The sequence below is a fragment of the Cajanus cajan genome, chromosome 7, assembly GCF_000230855.2.
Source record: "Cajanus cajan strain Asha chromosome 7, NIPB_CcT2T_4, whole genome shotgun sequence".
In the NCBI taxonomy this organism is placed as follows: domain Eukaryota; kingdom Viridiplantae; phylum Streptophyta; class Magnoliopsida; order Fabales; family Fabaceae; genus Cajanus; species Cajanus cajan.
Window position 1 is genome coordinate 29237117 of NC_138523.1, and position 19773 is coordinate 29256889.

Below are 19773 nucleotides of genomic sequence, written 5' to 3' on the forward strand. Positions count from 1 at the left end.
TGTTAGCACCCCACAGCGCCCCTTTCGGGTTCCCTATGACAGATTATTTCTAAAAATAATAGTGCGAAATTACTAAATTACCCCTATTTATTCTAAACAATTATAACTTAACTATCTACATGATGACAGTTAAATATACACACAGAAAGCAGTAAAAGGAAGGTCTTAAGAAGAAACCTTTGAAGCGTGCTTTTATATTCAAGTAAAACTGGGAAGCTTTTTGGCGTTCCCTCGCTCTACAAGCCCGCTCGCTCCCTCCTAGAAAATTTTAACTATGGAAATCCGGAGGATTTCCCTTCGACTCAGTTTGAGACTCAAGCAAAAAGCTCAGAACTCGAGAACTTTGTCGGATCAACTCTCCGAGTGATTTCTAGGCAGAGCACTGCTCAAAAAAACCCAGAATACTCAAGAAGAGGGTTAAAACTCAGTGTAAAAGTGTCCAATGACGTCCAATTGACGTCATATTTATAGGGATGAGGCGCAGTACGGCCTCTGGGGGTCAATACGGCCCGTATTGAGTTTTTGAACTACAATACGGCCGTATTGAATTCAGTACGGCCGTATTGAAGTTCAAAAAACCTCAATACGGCCGTATTGAGTTCAGTGCGGCCGTAGTGAACTTCAATCCGGCCGTATTGAGTTCAGTGCGGCCGTATTGTAGTTCAAAATGTTCAATACGGCCGTACTGAACTTTTGGGAGGCCGTATTGGGCTTCATTCCCTCCACTTCCTTATTTTGAGCTTATTACAAGACCTCTAGACCTACAGAGAATCCTCCTAGGGCCTTCCATGAGTCCTTCTGGCTGACTTTCCTTCAGTCCTCAAGAGTCTTCAAGCTTTATTTCCGACCCGGACAATTTTAGGGGTCTACATTCATCAGGAAGAACATTATATGCAGATACGGTATTCCCGATAAAATCATCACTGATAATGGATCTAATTTGAACAACAAAATGGTGGAAGAACTGTGCCAAGAATTCAAGATCCAACACCACAACTCTTCCCCATATCGGCCAAAGATGAATGGGGCAGTCGAGGCAGCCAATAAAAACATCAAGAAAATAGTGCAAAAGATGGTTGTCTCATTTAAAGACTGGCATGAGATGTTACCCTTCGCTCTTCATGGTTATAGGACTTCAGTACGCACATCTACAGGAGCTACTCCATTCTCCCTCGTCTATGGGATGGAGGCAGTTCTACCTGTTGAAGTCGAGATACCTTCGCTAAGGGTAATCATGGAAGCAAAACTTTCCGAGGCAGAATGGGTTCAAAGCCAATACGACCAATTGAATCTTATCGAAGAGAAACGGCTAAACGCCATATGCCATGGTCAAGCCTATCAGAGGAAGATCAAAAAGGCTTTTGACAAGAAAGTCCACCCTCGAGTCTACCATGAGGGAGAGCTGGTAATGAAGAAATTGCTACCAGCTCAAAAGGACAAAATCGGAAAGTGGGCCCCGAATTACGAAGGACCATACGTGGTAAAGCGAGCCTTCTCAGGAGGAGCATTGATCCTCACGGACATGGATGGAGAAGAACTTCGATACCCAGTCAACGCTGACGTGGTAAAAAAGTACTATGCTTGAAGACGTTGCTTGCATAGGCCCGCTAGGATGAAAACCCGAAAAGGGCGTCCTAGGCAAAAGTTAGGGCAAAATAAAAAGCCCGCCAGTACAAGGGTACTAGGCAAAACAAAGGCGAATTTATCCCCGCTAGGATACGTCCTAGGCAAAAATTAGGGGCAAAAGAATAAGATACAAAAACAAAGCAAGCAACGATCACTTGAATCGAAAACCGAAAGGCGGTTCAGGTGATTATCTTCTAGAAGCAAGCGTCTTGCAGTATCTACACTCCTGGCTCAGGCATCTCACCCGAAGCAATTAGGGGAACGTAAGAGCAACGATTACAGATATAATTGTTAAGCCTGATGTATATAAGCCTACCCTGGCCAGCCATTCTTCAGAAATTCCTTTTGTATATCTTTCTGTAAAACCATTTGTGAATATCAATAAAATATCTATTCATTTCTCTTCTCTCTTGACCATGTGATTATGCCTCTAAATTGGTGTTTCTAAAAAATTGTATGAAATTCCTTTAATAATCGGTCAATAAAGAAAGTTGGAGGGGTTCCTATAAAATCCGTAATCTCCTGCGTAAAAGGCTCACAAAAATATTCTCTCGCGTCGACGACAGAAATTCCTCCAAGAAGAGGAGGATAGGGAGAGCCATTCATTTTTCTAAAAAAAAAAAAAAAATTAACAAAATGATTAAACTTGCATTTGTGCATCACACACACATTAGTTGCACATTCAAAGACCTTATCATGAGGCAGTCGCATAAAATAGAAAAGTAGGAAAAATTGCTTGTGTATGACAGCAGTCAACAGAAAAAGCCGCAAATCGACAGAAAAGGCAAAAAATCAGAAAATCAACCGCATCGTACAGAATAACTGAGCCTGGAGAGGCTTGCCGAAATAATACTCCCCAAGAGACATCTCAGCTTGCACTCTTGGGCTGAACAGAAAATCAATAAATCGTACAGAATAACTGAGCCTGGAGAGGCTTGTTGAAATAATACTCCCCAGAGACTTCTCAGCTCACACTCTTGGACCAAATCCCCAGTAAGAGCTATCAAAGCAAGATCAGTAAGATCCCCCAATGGAAGCAATGATCATCCAAACGAAATATCCGAGTCAAAGGACTCAGACTTCCTCAGTGGAAGATAGCTTTCCAACTCGAGCGACGAGTGAAGCTAAGCCTGAAGAGGCTTTCTAAATAATACTCTGGGATACATAAGATCCTCAATCCCCATTCGCCTACTCAGAGGCACCCCTTCAAAAAGAGAAAAATCAAAAACATCAACAACCATTCCCCAAGCGGAATCCGGCACTCAGCCGAACACCAAACATCAAGATAATTCGCCTACTCAGAGGCACTCCTTCAAAAAGAGAAAAATCAAAAAGATCAATAACCATTCCCCAAGCGGAATCCGGCACTCAGCCGAACACCGAACATCAAGATCATTCGCCTACTCAGAGGCACTCCTTCAAAAAGAGAAAAATCAAAAACATCAATAACCATTCCCCAAACGGAATTCGGCATTCAGCCAAACACCGAACGTCAAGATAATCCGCCTAACAGAAGAGACCAATCAAGATCAAAACGACAGAATCCCCCAGCGGATAACAGCCTACGCAGAGGTAACAAAACCAGAAAATCAAAAGAGTCACCCGAATAAGGATAACCGGGATACTCCACCAACGTCGAAAGGACGTCAGCCAATCATAAGGCATCGCTCACTTCGGAAAGAGCATCTTTGTGTCTGCATCCCTAAGGAATCAGAAATTCCCCAGTGGGTACCAACTACGCAATGGAAAGTTGGGACACAAGAACCTATGAGTAACTGCACATCCCCTAGACGGATCCCTGCGTTATCCAGCCCTCAGCGGCATCAAAATCAAAAACAACCGTCGAAGCAGCATCGTGGACTGTGGAGACAAAATCATCACAAATCCCTGGAGAGGGCAAACTCACGCTACCAAAGTGACCAGAAGCACGGAGGTATGCAACCCTGGGGAGGGCAAACCGCAGACCCTGGAGAGGGCAAACTCAAGCTGCCAAAGTGATCAGAAACACTGAGGTATGCAATGAGCCTGGAGAGGTGTAGACCCCTAAAATTGTCCGGGTCGGAAATAAAGCTTGAAGACTCTCGAAGACTGAAGGATAATCAGCCAGAAGGACTCCTCGAAGGCCCTAGGAGGGTTCTCTGTAGGTCTAGAGGTCTTAGAATAGCTCAAAATAAGGAAGTGGAGGGAAAAAGCCCAATACGGCCGTACTAAAGTCAATACGACCGTATTGACACTTCAATACGGTCGTACTGAAGTCAATACGACCGTATTGACACTTCAATACAACCGCAGCGAACTCAATACGGGCGTATTGAAATTTCTGAATTTCAATACGACCGTATTGAACTTCAATACGACCGTATTGAAGTTCAAAAATTTCAATACGGCCGTATTGCCCCTGTAGGCCGTATTGCGCCTATTCCCTATAAATATGACGTCAATTGGACGTCATTCCACACTTTTTTACTCAGTTTTGACTCCCTCCTTGAGTATTCTGGGGTTTTTGAGCAGTGTTCTGCCCTAGAAATCTCTCTGGGAGTCGATCCGACGAAGTTCTTGAGCCCCGAGCCATTTTGCTTGAGGATCGAACCTAGTCGAGGGGAAATCTTTTTGATTCCCTTAGTTAAAATTTTGTTCTAGGAGAGCGAGGAGCGGGCTTGTAGAGCGAGGGAACGCCAAAACGCTTCCCAGTTCTTTGCAATATATAAAAGCACGCTTCAAGAGGTTTCCCTTCAATCCTTCCTTTTACTGCTTTCTGTGTGCATATTTAAACTGTCATCATGTAGATAGTCAATTTATAATTGCTTAGAATAAATAGGGGTAATTTAGTAATTTTATACTGTTCTTTTAAAAATAATCTGTCATAGGGAACCCGAAAGGGGCGCCGTGGGGTGCTAACACCTTCCCCACGCGTAACCGACTCCCTTACCCAACTCTGGTTGTAATGGCCAAAGTTGATTTATAAAATCGATTGCCTTATCTCTTTTTCCAATGTTTTGAGTAAAACATTGGTGGCGACTCCACGAACCCTCCTTTTACGAAAACCACTAATCCATGGAGGGTCCCGCTTGGGATTAATATGGATTGGTGAGCCTTTTAATAATATTGCTCGTTTGACGAGGTCTCAGTTTGAGAATAAGTCATTCTAGCAATCCACATTTTTTAAACAAATAAACGAGTCCAACCATCCTTCGCGAATGCCGAAAGCCCGTTTCGGGCCGGTGGCGACAGATGGCGACTTCACTGGGGAAGCTTCGAGGGTCAGTCCCATTTAGTGACAGATTATTTTTAACAAATAATAGTTAAAAATTACTTTATTACCCCTCACTTGTATGATAACATGTTTATCTATTTGGCTTTAATAACTGTTGTATTTTTAAATTTACGCAATTGTTTGAAATAAAAACTGCACACAAACCTTTGCACACAACAGTTCCCTCTATACCCGGGGGCATGAGTGATTAACCATAGGGAGTGGATGTTAGTACGGCCGGTTGTCGAATGGGTCTATAGGTGCCCGTAGACCGTTGTCGGAAAACATCACTCAAGGTGATAACCATGAACTTGAGTCCGACGGTGCGTTGGAACTTTCCATCGACCTACGACGAGAGGAATTGGGTCCCTATAATGGGGGCACCTTGGGGGCCTTGGACTAGTGAGAACAGTTAGATCCTCCTTGAATATGCACTTTTCTGCAGGAGACCCCTACCTCGTGATTCGCTCGTGACTGTTCGTGGATGAGTGAATTGTTTGTGTAAATGCTTATGTGCAATTGTTTGTGCATTAATAAATAACCTCGTGATAAGGTCTAAAAATGATCCCCATGCATAAAAAACCATGACATGAGAGGAAAGACCATGTGTGAAAATATAATAAAAGTAAGGAGCATGTACATCATTACCAATAAGACATCATGCATCCTCATAAAAACATACATTTTTAGGATCACCAATACCTCTTGACATGAGTGAAAGAGACCCATGACTATAGAGATTCTCCGTTGAGGAGAGATCATAAGTCAAGGAGGGTGGTAACACTCTATTTTAAAAAGGCAGCGCCTTAAAAATGGAGGGTTATCGAGCTCATGTCAAGAGCGTATTCATTCCATAAATTAATTAGATTAAATATTCATTTTTAGAAAGTGGCTGGTCATCTCTCTGTCCTCACACGCGCAAAGAAGATCAAGAAAATGGAAGCATTGGAGGAGCAAAACAAGAAGCTCACAACCGAGCTTTCACAGCTTAAAGAGCAAATGGCGCAGATGATGGAACTCATGCGTCATCACAACATCCATGAATCTCATCATAGTGATCATGGGTCCCATCATGAGGGAGAGGAGGAAGAGCATGAAAAAGATCCTCCAAACGCCGTACCCCTTGGGGCAGGAATTATAATAAAAGAGCCCGAGGTCTCAAAGGAACAATTCCATGCCCTCGAGGATCGGCTAAGGGCTATGGAGGGGCATGATTTTGATGTCAAAGATGCCGCCGATATGTGCTTAGTGAGGGACATTCAATTCCCTCCTAAATTTAAAGTGCCAGATTTCCCGAAGTACGTGGGATCGACTTGCCCCAAAAGTCATCTCACTATGTACTGTCGCAAAATGGCTGCATACGCCACAAATGAAAAGCTCTTGATCCACTGCTTTCAAGAGAGCTTAGCTGAAACTGCACTCAACTGGTATATGCAGCTAGATGGAAATCTAGTACACACATGGAGGCAGTTGGCCGACGCCTTCCTCAAGCGCTACAAATACAACATCGACCTAACACCCGATAGGTCTGATCTTCAAGCCTTGAGTAAAAAGAACGATGAATCCTTCAAGGCGTACGCCCAACGTTGGAGGGAGTTGGCGGCACAGATAGAGCCCCCGCTGTCGGATAAGGAGACGGTGTCCTTATTCATCAACTCGTTGACTGGTCCCTATTACGATAAAATGATAGGGAACACAACGACACTCTTCTCGGACATCATCACCATAGGAGAAAGGGTGGAACAAGGACTTAAAAGTGGGAAGCTGGCTAAGCCTTCCCAATCATATGAAGCTAAGAAGGCCTTTGGGAAGAAGAAAGAAGGAGGAGTCAACGCTGTAACCATTGCTCCGTCTTCTTCCGCTTCGAAGTCAGGCAAATCGCAAAACAACTCTGTGAAGAAGTTTGATAGACTTCCGACCACTTACAGCGATCTCCTGCCGAAGCTAGTAGAGGCGCGTCTTATAGCTTACATTCCACCAAAGAAGGTGAATCCACCCTACCCCGATTGGTACAATCCACAAGACAAATGTCTATACCACTCGGGGGCACAAGGGCATTCAACGGAGAACTGCCGAGCTCTCAAGTATAAGGTCCAAGACCTTATCGACGCTGGGTGGGTCACTTTCGATTCGACGGCGCCCGACGTGAGCAAGAATCCTCTACCGTAGCAGGAGTAGAGAGAAGGGCAAGCCATGATAGGGCCCCTCCACATTTTTTTTTTCTTTTAGGGACTCATGATCAGTACCCGAGATCATGAGGACCTTTTCATGTAAATAAAGGGTTTTGTACAGTTTTACACTCATATATCAATAAAAAGGCATCTTTCACACATTATTCTCTCATTTTGTTCTATTCTCTCTCTCTCATTAATATTAATAAACTCTAAACCTAAACAGAACCAATAAATAATTATGTCTGTGATTGCTCGCTCTGACCGGGATCCGAAAGCCGAGGGTGAATGGGTTGAGTTGGACAGTGATGAGGAGACCATCTCTCCGGATCTGCAAAGACTGCTAGATCAAGAAGCTCGTCTACTCCAACCGAATCAAGAAGAATTGGAGACCGTGAATTTGGGGCAGGGTCAAGAATTGAAAGAGGTCAATATTGGGACCCGTATCAGTGATGGAATAAAAACGCAATTGATTCAATTGTTGAGGGAATACAAGTACGTATTTGCATGGTCGTACCACGATATGCCCGGTTTGGACTCCAACATCGTTGAACACAAGTTGCCCTTAAAAGAGGGGTTTCGACCTATTAAGCAAAAGCTTCGACGAATCAAGCCCGAATGGTCCTTAAAGATTAAGGAGGAGGTGGAAAAACAATTAGACGCGGGATTCTTGGTTGTATCCCAGTATCCCGAATGGCTGGCTAACATTGTGCCAGTCGTCAAAAAGAATGGGAAGGTTAGAGTGTGTGTTGATTATAGGGATTTGAATCGTGCCAGTCCAAAGGACGATTTTCCCTTGCCACATATTGATACACTCGTGGATCACACAGCCACAAACACGCTCTATTCCTTTATGGATGGATACTCGGGATATAATCAAATCAAGATGAATATAGAAGACCGCGAGAAAACTTCTTTCATTACACCCTGGGGAACTTTCTGCTACAGGGTGATGCCTTTTGGACTTAAAAATGCGGGTGCCACCTACCAACGAGCGATGGTGACGCTATTCCACGATATGATCCACAAAGAAATTGAAGTATACGTGGATGACATGATCGCAAAGTCAAAAGACGAGATGGACCACGTCCAATATTTGAGAAAATTATTCAATCGGCTTCGTAAGTATCAGCTTAAGCTAAACCCGGCTAAGTGTACTTTCGGAGTTCGGTCGGGTAAGCTTCTTGGGTTCATCGTCAGTGAAAAAGGCATAGAGGTGGACCCCGATAAAGTAAAGGCAATAATGGAAATGCCTCCTCCTAAAACTGAGAAAGAAATTAGAGGATTCCTCGGCAGGGTGAACTACGTCGCAAGGTTCATCGCACAGTTGACTGACACGTGCAAACCGATATTCAAGCTATTGCGCAAGAATCATTCCGAAACTTGGGATGAGAATTGTCAACGAGCTTTTGACAAGGTCAAACAGTGCTTGGCCAATCCACCAGTATTGGTGCCACCTGTCGAGGGAAGGCCATTAATCCTCTATCTGACAGTGCTTGATGAGTCCATGGGAGCCGTGCTAGGGCAACAGGACGAAACTGGAAAGAAAGAACAAGCCATCTACTACCTGAGCAAAAAGTTCCTTGATTATGAAATCCGCTACACGCCGTTAGAAAAGACTTGCTGTGCGTTAGCGTGGGCAACACAAAGGCTCAGGCAGTACATGATAAGGCATACTACTTGGTTGGTTTCCAAAATGGACCCAATTAAGTACGTGTTCGACAAACCAATAATCACTGGGAAGATTGCCCGATGGCAAGTGCAATTATCAGAATTTGACATCATACATGTCACACAAAAGGCCATCAAGGGTAGTACCTTAGCTGATTACCTAGCACACGGGCCGACCAATGACTATCAATCCCTTCAGGATGATTTCCCCGATGAGCATATAATGAGTATACAACATGAAGAACCAAAAGACGATGCGTGGACCATGTATTTTGATGGAGCCTCCAACATGCTTGGACAAGGGATTGGGACAGTGTTAATCTCCCCACAAGGAAGGCATATCCCTCTAACAGCAAGACTCAATTTCGACTGTACAAATAATATGGCCGAATACGAGGCTTGCGCGTTAGGAATCCAAGCGGCTATCAACAATGGTATCCTCAAACTCAAAGTATTTGGAGATTCGGCTTTAGTCATCCATCAGCTACGAGGTGACTGGGAAGTCCGAAATCCTAAACTGATACCATATGTTGAGCATATCAAAGATTTGACACAATTCTTCCAAAGTGTCATCTTTGAATACATTCCAAGGGAGGAGAATCAGTTTGCTGACGCCCTTGCTACACTATCATCGATGTTCGCCTTGGATAAGGAGCATGAAATGCCCATCATCAATATCCGGCGGCACGATAAGCAAGCGTTCTGCCTACTGATAGATGAAGCTGTTGACGATCATCCATGGTTCCATGACATCAAACAATATTTGTCAAAAGGGGAATATCCTGATATGGCTAGTGATAATGATAAAAAGCATATCCGAAGAAGGGCCATGGGATTTCTGTTGATTGGAGAAACCCTCTACAAAAAGAATTATGACTCGGTCTTGTTGAGATGTATAGACCAAGTCGAAGCTCAAAATGTAATCAAAGAAATACATGAGGGGGTTTTCGGTACCCATATTCCCGGGCCTGCAATGGCTAAGAAAATCCTCAGAGCAGGGTACTATTGGTCGACCATGGAAAGGGATTGTTACCAATACGTTCGGAAATGCCACAAATGTCAAACATATGCCGACAATATTCATGTCCCACCAACGCCACTCAATGTGTTGGCTTCACCTTGGCCATTTGCAATGTGGGGCATGGATGTTATTGGACCCATCGAGCCAAAAGCATCCAACGGACATAGGTTCATCCTTGTGGCCATTGACTATTTCACCAAATGGGTAGAAGCGGCATCGTATGCTCATGTGACCCGAAAGGTGGTAACGTCCTTCATCAGAAAGAATATCATATGCAGATACGGTATTCCCGACAAAATCATCACTGATAACGGATCCAATTTGAACAATAAGATGGTGGAAGAGCTGTGCAAAGAGTTCAAAATTCAGCACCATAACTCTTCCCCATATCGACCAAAGATGAATGGGGCAGTCGAGGCAGCCAATAAGAATATCAAGAAGATAGTACAAAAGATGGTTGTCTCATTCAAAGACTGGCATGAGATGCTACCCTTCGCTCTCCATGGTTATAGGACTTCAGTACGTACATCCACAGGAGCTACTCCATTCTCCCTTGTTTATGGAATGGAGGCAGTTCTGCCGGTTGAAGTCGAGATACCGTCTCTGAGAGTAATCATGGAAGCAAAACTTTCCGAGGCAGAATGGGTTCAAAGTCGACACGACCAATTGAACCTTATCGAAGAAAAACGACTGAACGCCATATGCCATGGTCAAGCCTACCAAAGGAAGATCAAAAAGGCTTTTGACAAGAAAGTCCATCCTCGAGTCTACCATGAGGGAGAGCTGGTGATGAAGAAATTGCTACCGGCTCAAAAGGACAAAATCGGAAAGTGGGCCCCAAATTACGAAGGACCATACGTGGTAAAGCGAGCCTTCTCCGGAGGATCATTGATTCTCACAGACATGGACGGAGAAGAACTTCGATACCCAGTCAACGCTGACGTGGTAAAGAAGTATTATGCTTGAAGACGTTGCTTGCATCAGCCCGCTAGGATGAAAACCCAAAAAGGGCATCCTAGGCAAAAGTTAGGGCAAAACAAAAAGCCCGCCAGTACAAGGGTACTAGGCAAAACAAAGGCAAAATTATCCCCGCTAGGACACGTCCTAGGCAAAAATTAGGGGCAAAAGAATAAGATGCAAAAAGTAAAGCGAGCAACGATCACTTCAACCGAAAACCGAAAGGCGGTCCGAGTGATAATCTTCTAGAAGCAAGCGTCTTGCAGTATCTACACTCCTGGCTCAGGCATCTCACCCGAAACGATTAGGGAAACGGGAAGAGCGACAATTACAGATATAATTGTTTAAGCCAAAAATGTATAGCCTACCTTGGCCAGCCATTCTTCAGAAATTCCCTTTGTAAATCTTTCTGTATAAACATTTGTGAATATCAATAAAATATCCATTTGTTTCTTTTCTTTCTTGACCTTGTGATTATGCCTTTAAATTGATGTTTCTAAAAATTGTACGAAACTCTTAATAATCGGTCAATAAAAGAAAATTGGAGGGGTTCCTGTAAAATCCATAATCTCCTGCATAAAGGCTCACAAAAATACTCCCTCGCGTCAATGACAGAAAGTCCTCCAAGAAGAAGAGGATAGGGAGAGCCACTCACTTTTCTAAATAAATGAACAAAAATAAAAAATTGTATTGCATTTGTGCATCACACACACATTAGTTGCACATTCAAAGACCTTATCATGAGGCAACTGCATAAAATAGAAAAATAGAAAATTGCTTGTGTATGACAGCAGCAAGCAAAATACAAAGATTCAGAAAATCAGCAGCATCATACAGAATAATTGAGCCTGGAGAGGCTTGCCGAAAGAATACTCTCAAAATAACTGAGCCTGGAGAGGCTCGCCGAAATAATACTCTCTCATAATAACTGAATTTAATTTCTTTAGCAATTTAAATTCTGTACAGCAAAAGCCAAAAACATAAAAAGGCAAAATACAGAAAAAAGCCAAATCTAAAGAAAAGGCAAAATACAGAAAAAGCCGAAAATGAAAAAAGGCAAGGATATAGAAAATCCGACAAACAGTTTATACAGAATAACTGAGCCTGGAGAGGCTTGCCGAAACAATACTCCTCATCCCCCACATCAAAGAATAACTGAGCCTGGAGAGGCTCGCAGAAATAATACTCCCCAGAGAAACCTCAACTCACGCTCTTGGACTCAAAATCCCCAGCAAGAGCTATCAAAGCAAGATCGACGACATTCCCAATGGAAGTACGATCACCCAAGCAGAATATCCAAGTCAAAGGACTTAAACTTCCTCAGTGAAGATAGCTCTCCAGCTCAAGTGTCGAGTGAGGCTAAGCCTGTAGAGGCTTCCTAAATAATACTCTGGGATACATAAGATCCCCAAATCCCCAGTCGCCTACTCAAGAGGCATCCCTGCAGAAGGAGAAAAAATAAAAAAATCAATAATCATTCCCCAAGTGGAATCTGGCTCTCAGCCAATCATTGAACGTCAAGCTGATACGCCTAACAGAAGAGGCTAATCAAAATCAACGACAAAATCCCCCAGTGGATAACAGCCTACACAGAGGCAGCAAAATCAGAAAACCAAAAGAGACACCCGAACAAGGATAACCGGGATACTCCACCGACATCGAAAGGACGTCAGCCAATCATAAGGCACCGCTCACATCAGAAAGAGCATCTTTGTGTCTGCACCCAAAGGAATCAGAAATTCCCCAGTGGGAACCAACTACGCAATGGAAAGTTGGGACACAAGAACCTATGAGTAACTGCACATCCCCTAGACGGATCCCTGCGTTATCCAGCCCTTAGTGGCACAAAATCAAAAAACAACCGTCGAAGCAGCATCGTGGACTGTGGAGACAAAATCATCACGAATCCCTGGAAAGGAGATATTCACGCTACCCCGTCGTCACAAACACGGAGGTATGCAGCTTCCGGCTCGGGCAATGAGCGAAGCTATCTCTGGAAAAGGGGTACTCACCACTTACCGTTGTCACAAAGGTACTTAGCTTCCGGCTCAAACGAAGAGTGAAGCTAAGCCTGGAGAGACGGTACTTACAGCTTCCAGCTTGGGCAACAAGCAAAGCAAGGCCTGGAGAGGCAAAACTCACACTGCTCACCGTCGTCACAAAGGTGCTTGGTTTCCGGCTCGAACAAAGAGCGAGACTAGGCCTGGAGAGGCAAAACTCATACTGCTCACCGTCGTCACAAGGATACTTAGCTTCCGGCTCGAACAAAGAGTGAAGCTAAGCCTGGAGAGGCGGTACTCAACCATCATCGTCATCAGAGGCGCGTTGATGTCCAACTTCCGGCTCGGGCGTCGAGTGAAGTTGACCTTGGAGAAGGTAAACTCAGCTACCGAGGATGTCAGAAGCGCCGAGGTATGCACCCACCTGGGGAGGCTACTCAACATTTTTCCACCGGAAGACGCTACAAGTCAGAAGGTCGGCACAATACCCGGACAATTGGGTCAACTCCTTTACTTGTCAGCCGATACACCAAAAGGCCGTCCGACTAAGTAAAGGGGGGGCAGCTGTAGACCCCTAAAATTGTCCGGGTCGGAAATAAAGCTTGAAGACTCTCGAAGACTGAAGGATAATCAGCCAGAAGGACTCCTCGAAGGCCCTAGGAGGGTTCTCTGTAGGTCTAGAGGTCTTAGAATAGCTCAAAATAAGGAAGTGGAGGGAAAAAGCCCAATACGGCCGTACTAAAGTCAATACGACCGTATTGACACTTCAATACGGTCGTACTGAAGTCAATACGACCGTATTGACACTTCAATACAACCGCAGCGAACTCAATACGGGCGTATTGAAATTTCTGAATTTCAATACGACCGTATTGAACTTCAATACGACCGTATTGAAGTTCAAAAATTTCAATACGGCCGTATTGCCCCTGTAGGCCGTATTGCGCCTATTCCCTATAAATATGACGTCAATTGGACGTCATTCCACACTTTTTTACTCAGTTTTGACTCCCTCCTTGAGTATTCTGGGGTTTTTGAGCAGTGTTCTGCCCTAGAAATCTCTCTGGGAGTCGATCCGACGAAGTTCTTGAGCCCCGAGCCATTTTGCTTGAGGATCGAACCTAGTCGAGGGGAAATCTTTTTGATTCCCTTAGTTAAAATTTTGTTCTAGGAGAGCGAGGAGCGGGCTTGTAGAGCGAGGGAACGCCAAAACGCTTCCCAGTTCTTTGCAATATATAAAAGCACGCTTCAAGAGGTTTCCCTTCAATCCTTCCTTTTACTGCTTTCTGTGTGCATATTTAAACTGTCATCATGTAGATAGTCAATTTATAATTGCTTAGAATAAATAGGGGTAATTTAGTAATTTTATACTGTTCTTTTAAAAATAATCTGTCATAGGGAACCCGAAAGGGGCGCCGTGGGGTGCTAACACCTTCCCCACGCGTAACCGACTCCCTTACCCAACTCTGGTTGTAATGGCCAAAGTTGATTTATAAAATCGATTGCCTTATCTCTTTTTCCAATGTTTTGAGTAAAACATTGGTGGCGACTCCACGAACCCTCCTTTTACGAAAACCACTAATCCATGGAGGGTCCCGCTTGGGATTAATATGGATTGGTGAGCCTTTTAATAATATTGCTCGTTTGACGAGGTCTCAGTTTGAGAATAAGTCATTCTAGCAATCCACATTTTTTAAACAAATAAACGAGTCCAACCATCCTTCGCGAATGCCGAAAGCCCGTTTCGGGCCGGTGGCGACAAGAGGCGACGACTAATACTCAGCTACCCCGTCGTCAGAAACACGGAGGTATGCAGCGGCCAACGTCGTCAGAAACACGGTAACCGCAGACCCTGGAGAGGGCAAACTCATGCTACCGAGGTTGTCAGAAACACCGAGGTATGCGACGAGCCTGGAGAGGCGACGACTAATACTCAGCTACCCCGTCGTCAGAAACACGGAGGTATGCAGCTGCCAACATCGTCAGAAACATGGAGGCATGCAGACCCTGGAGAGGGCAAACTCATGCTACCGAGGTTGTCAGAAACACCGAGGTATGCAACGACCCTGGAGAGGCGACGACTAATACTCAGCTACCCCGTCGTCAGAAACACGGAGGTATGCAGCGGCCAACGTCGTCAGAAACACGGTAACCGCAGACCCTGGAGAGGGCAAACTCACGCTACCAAGGTTGTCAGAAACACCGAGGCACGCGACGAGCCTGGAGAGGCGACGACTAATACTCAACTTGGAGAGGCTACTCAACAGTTTTCCCACCTGAAGATGCTACAAGTCGGAAGGGTGGCTTGCTCCCCGGACAATTGGGTCAACTCCTTTACTTGTCAATCGGTACACCAAAGAAGCCGTTCGACTAAGTAAAGGGGGGGCAGCTGTAGACCCCTAAAATTGTCCGGGTCGGAAATAAAGCTCGAAGACTCTCAAAGATTGAAGGAAAGTCAGCCAGAAGGACTCCTAGAAGACCCTAGGATGATTCTCTGTAGGTCTAGGAGTCTTAGAGTAGCTCAAAATAAGGGTGTGTGAGGATTGGAGCTCAATACACCCTCCTAGAGGTTCAGTACGGCCGTACTGAGCCATTTGAACTGCAATACGGTCGTAGTGAACTCAATACGACCGTACTGAAGTTTTTGAACTTCAGTACGGCCGTACCAAATTCAATACGGCCGTACTGAAGTTTTTGAACTTCAGTACGGCCGTACCAAATTCAATACGTACGGCCGTACTGTAGTTCAAAAAACCCAGTACGGGCCGTATTGACCTCCCAGGCCGTATTACGCCCCAATCCTATAAATAAGACGTCATTTGCACGTCCTTACACACTTTTTCCAGACTTTTGGACCCTCTTGCTGAGTATTCTGGGGTTTTTGAGCAGTGTTCTGCCCTAGAAGTCTCTCCGAGAGCCGATCCGACAAAGTTCTTGAGTTCTGAGCATTTAGCTTGAGGATTCGAACTAGTCGAAGGGAAATCTTTTTTATTTCCATAGTAAAAATTAATCTTTAGGGAAGGAACGAGCGAGCGTGTAGTGGGAAGGAGCGCCAAAAATCCTCCTAACGTCTGTTTAAATATATAAAAGCACGCTTCAAAGGTTTCTTTTTCAAATCCTTCCTTTTATTGCTTTCTGATTGTTGCATTGCATTTTTCATCATGTAGATATCTCGTTTATAGTCGTTTCTAATAAATAGGGGTAATTTAGTAATTTTACACTGTTATTTATAAAATAATCCGTCATAGGGAACCCGAAAGGGGCGTTGTGGGGTGTTAACACCTTCCTCGCACGTAACCGACTCCCTTACCCGACTCTGGTTGTAATGGCCAAAGTTGATTTATGAAATCAATTGCCTTATATCTTTTTCCAATGTTTTGAGTAAAACATTGGTGGCGACTCCAAGAACCCTTCTTTTGCGAAAATCACTAATCCATGGAGGGTCCCGCTTGGGATTAACATGGATTGGTGAATCATTTAATAAAACTGTTAGTTCGATGAGGTCTCAGTTTGAGAATAAGTCGTTCTGACAATCCATCATTTTTCAAACCTTTAAAAAGAGTCCAACCATCGTCGCGAATGCCAAGGTCCGTTTCGGCGGGTGGCGACATATACTAAAGATGTTGTTACTTTTGTAGACAATGACTAGAACCAATGAGCAGATAGCCCGTGCCATGGAGATGATGGCCATGGCTATGCAGCAACAAAATGCCTATTTTGCTCGGATGGATGCTGATAGAGCTACAGCTGGTGCAGCAAGGCCCGTGAGGTCATAGGAGAGTCGGGATCTAGCTGAGTTCCAGAAATGTCATCCTCCACAGTTCAAGGGAGATGCAGACCCAGAGGTAGCTGACCACTGGATCTGAGCTGGAGAAGATCTTTGCTATTTTGGGATGTTCTCAGGAGAGGAGGCTGGCATATGCTGTGTACATGCTGGTTGGGGAGGCTGAGCATTGGTGGAGGGGTACTCACCATATGCTTACTACTAGAGGAGTGGTTGTTGACTGGGAGTCTTCAGGAGAGTGTTCTTGGAGAAGTACTTCCCGGAGAGCGTGAGGCACGCCAAGGAGGCTGAATTCATGCGGTTGCACCAGGGAGGGATGATAGTTTCTGAGTATGCGATGAGATTCGAGCACCTAGCTCGTTTCTATTCGCAAGCTATATCTGAGGCCTGGAAATGCAGGAGATTTGCTGAGGGGTTGAAACAGGAGTTGAAGAGGGTGGTGGTGCCTATGGCCATCACTGAGTTTTCGACCTTAGTTGAGAATGCGAAGGTTGTTGAGCGGTTGGAAGGTGGCAATCGTGTGATGAAGACTGCTGAGGGACCAGCTGGGTCCAAGAGAGGAGGAAATCAGAGGAATCCATATGATATGCCCCAACCACAGCAAGGGGGTCCTGTCATTAGGCAACCTGCTGATGTTGCTAGAGGAGGGAGACAGGGTAAAGGTGCTACCCTTAGATGCTACAGGTGTGTTGGGCCCCATTTTGTCAGGGATTGTCCACACGTAGAGAGCCGGTGTTTCAGGTGTCAGCAGATGGGCCATGAGTCGTTCAATTGTCCCACCAGAAACAGACCGGAGAGGGGTGCCCAGAGGAGTGATACTCAAAGAGGCGACGCTCAGAGGGGTGACAAACCCATTATAGCTGGTAGAGTATTCGCTTTGACTGGGACTGAAGCTTCTACTTCCTTAGATCTTGTGAAGGGGAAAGGTAGAGCTGCTGGTAAGGATGTGATGTTTTTGTTTGATTCTAGAGCTTCCCACTCCTTTATTTCTTATGCTTGTGCTACTATGCTGGGTGTGCCGGTATGTGATTTGGGGTTGAGACTACTAGTGTCGACGTCCGCTTCTGCTTCGGTAGTTGCTTTGGAGTTGTGTGCTGGTTGTCCGATTGAGGTGAATGAGAAGAGATACAAGGTGAACTTGATCTGTTTACCTTTGGTGGACATTGACATAATCTTAGGGATGAATTGGTTGTCTGCCAATCGCATCCTTATAGATTGTGCCAATAGGAGGCTGATCTTTCCTCAGGTGGAGGAGGAGCTGTTGATTTCAGCTGGTCAAGCTGAATCATTGCTGAGAGATGGAGTAGAGTGCTATCTTCTGCTTGATGCCATGAGTGTGGAGACCGAGAGAGTCATTGCTGAGATTGATGTGGTGAGGGATTTTGCTGAGGTGTTCCCTGATGAGGTGCCTGGGTTGCCTCCTATTAGGGAGATGGAGTTTAGCATTGACTTGGTTCCAGGTGCAGGGCCAGTGTCGGTGGCTCCCTATAGGATGGCTCCTGCTAAGTTGGTTGAGTTGAAAGGTCAGCTGGAGGACCTGTTGAAGAAGCAGTTGGTGCGGCCAAGTGTTTCGCCATGGGGTGCTCCCGTGTTGTTGGTAAAGAAGAAGGATGGTGGTAGTCGACTGTGTGTTGATTACCGACAGTTGAATAAGTTGACCATTAAGAACAAATATCCACTTCCCCTGATAGATGACTTAATGGGTCAACTAAAGGGAGCATCGGTTTTCTCGAAGATTGACTTGAGGTCAAGTTATCACCAAATCAGGGTGAAGGAGGGTGACATACCGAAGACTGCTTTCAGGACTAGGTATGGTCACTATGAGTATGTTGTGATTACATGAACAGGATCTTCCGGCCCTTCTTGGATAAATTTGTGGTGGTATTTATTGACGACATCCTGATTTATTCAAGGACCCCGGAGGAGCATGGAGAGCACTTGTGATTGGTGCTGGAGATTTTGAAGGCGAAGCAGCTGTACGCTAAGCTTTTAAAATGTGAGTTTTGGTTGGATGAAGTGAAGTTCTTGGGACATGTGATCTCAGTTGAGGGGATTGTTGTTGATCCGGCCAAGGTGGAGTCGGTGTTGTAGTGGGAGCGTCCAAGAACTGTCACTAACATTCGAAGTTTTGTGGGTCTAGCGGGTTACTATCGAAGGTTCATTGAGGGATTTTCCAAGATAGTAGCGCCTCTAACCCAACTAACAAGGAAGGAGCAGCCATTCATTTAGACTAATGCCTGTGAGCGGAGTTTTGATGAGTTGAAGAGGAGGTTGACTACTTCTCCTGTGCTGGTGTTGCTCGATTCTGGTGAGCCCTTTGATGTGTATTGTGATGCTTCTCACTAGGGCCTGGGGTGCGTGTTGATGCAAAACAGGAAAGTGGTGGCATATGCTTCAAGGCAACTGAAGAACCATGAGAGGAATTATCCTACTCATGACTTGGAGTTAGCAGTTGTGGTGTTTGCCTTGAAGATATGGAGACACTATTTGTATGGTGCTCGGTTCAACGTCTTTAGTGATCACAAGAGTCTGAAGTACCTGTTTGATCAGAAGGAGCTAAACATGAGGCAGAGGCGGTGGATGGAGTTTCTGAAGGATTATGACTTCCAGTCGATGTATCATCCTGGTAAGGCCAATGTTGTGGCGGATGTGCTGAGTAGGAAATCCATCCACATGTCTGGTATGATGGTGGAAGAGCTGGAGCTGGTGGAGAAGTTCAGAGATTTGAATCTCTATGTGGAGTTAGCTCAGGATCACATTAGTTGTGGGATGATTACCATAACTAGTGAGTTCTTGAGGCAGGTTGGACTTAAGAAGTTGCAAGATGTTGAGCTGGTGAAGCTTCTTGGTTTGCTGGGAACTGAGAAGGCTCTTGGTTTTGAGCTGGGCGGAGATGGAATCTTGAGGTTCAAGGGCAGAATTTGCCTACCTCAGGATGCTGAGCTGAAGATAGCTGTGTTGGAGGAAGACCACAAGAGCAGACTTAGCATACATCCTGGTATGACTAAGATGTACCAAGACCTCAAGAAGACCTTCTGGTGGTCTGGTATGAAGAGGGAGATAGCTGAATATGTGGCAGCCTGTCTGACCTATCAAAAGGTGAAGGTGGAGCATCAGAAGTCGAGTGGGTTGATGCAGAAGATGGAGATTCCGGAATGGAAGTGGGATAGTATCACTATGGACTTCATCGTCGGGTTGCCTAGGTCGGCTAAGAATAGTGATGCTATCTGGGTGATAGTTGATCGGTTGACCAAGTGTGCGCATTTCTTGCCTGTCAACATCAAGTGGTC

The 19773-nt window shown here is 45.0% G+C and overlaps 1 protein-coding gene across 1 annotated transcript; it reads left to right on the forward strand.

The window, feature by feature from the left end:
- The first annotated feature begins 16394 nt into the window (after positions 1–16394).
- Positions 16395–19653, forward strand: LOC145949939 (uncharacterized). Its single transcript, XM_083060848.1, has 6 exons — positions 16395–16468; positions 16718–17615; positions 17730–17873; positions 18012–18080; positions 19286–19389; positions 19563–19653. The coding sequence occupies exons 1-6, from the start codon at positions 16395–16397 to the stop codon at positions 19651–19653; spliced, it is 1380 nt and encodes a 459-aa protein (XP_082916974.1).
- The last annotated feature ends 120 nt before the right edge of the window (positions 19654–19773 follow it).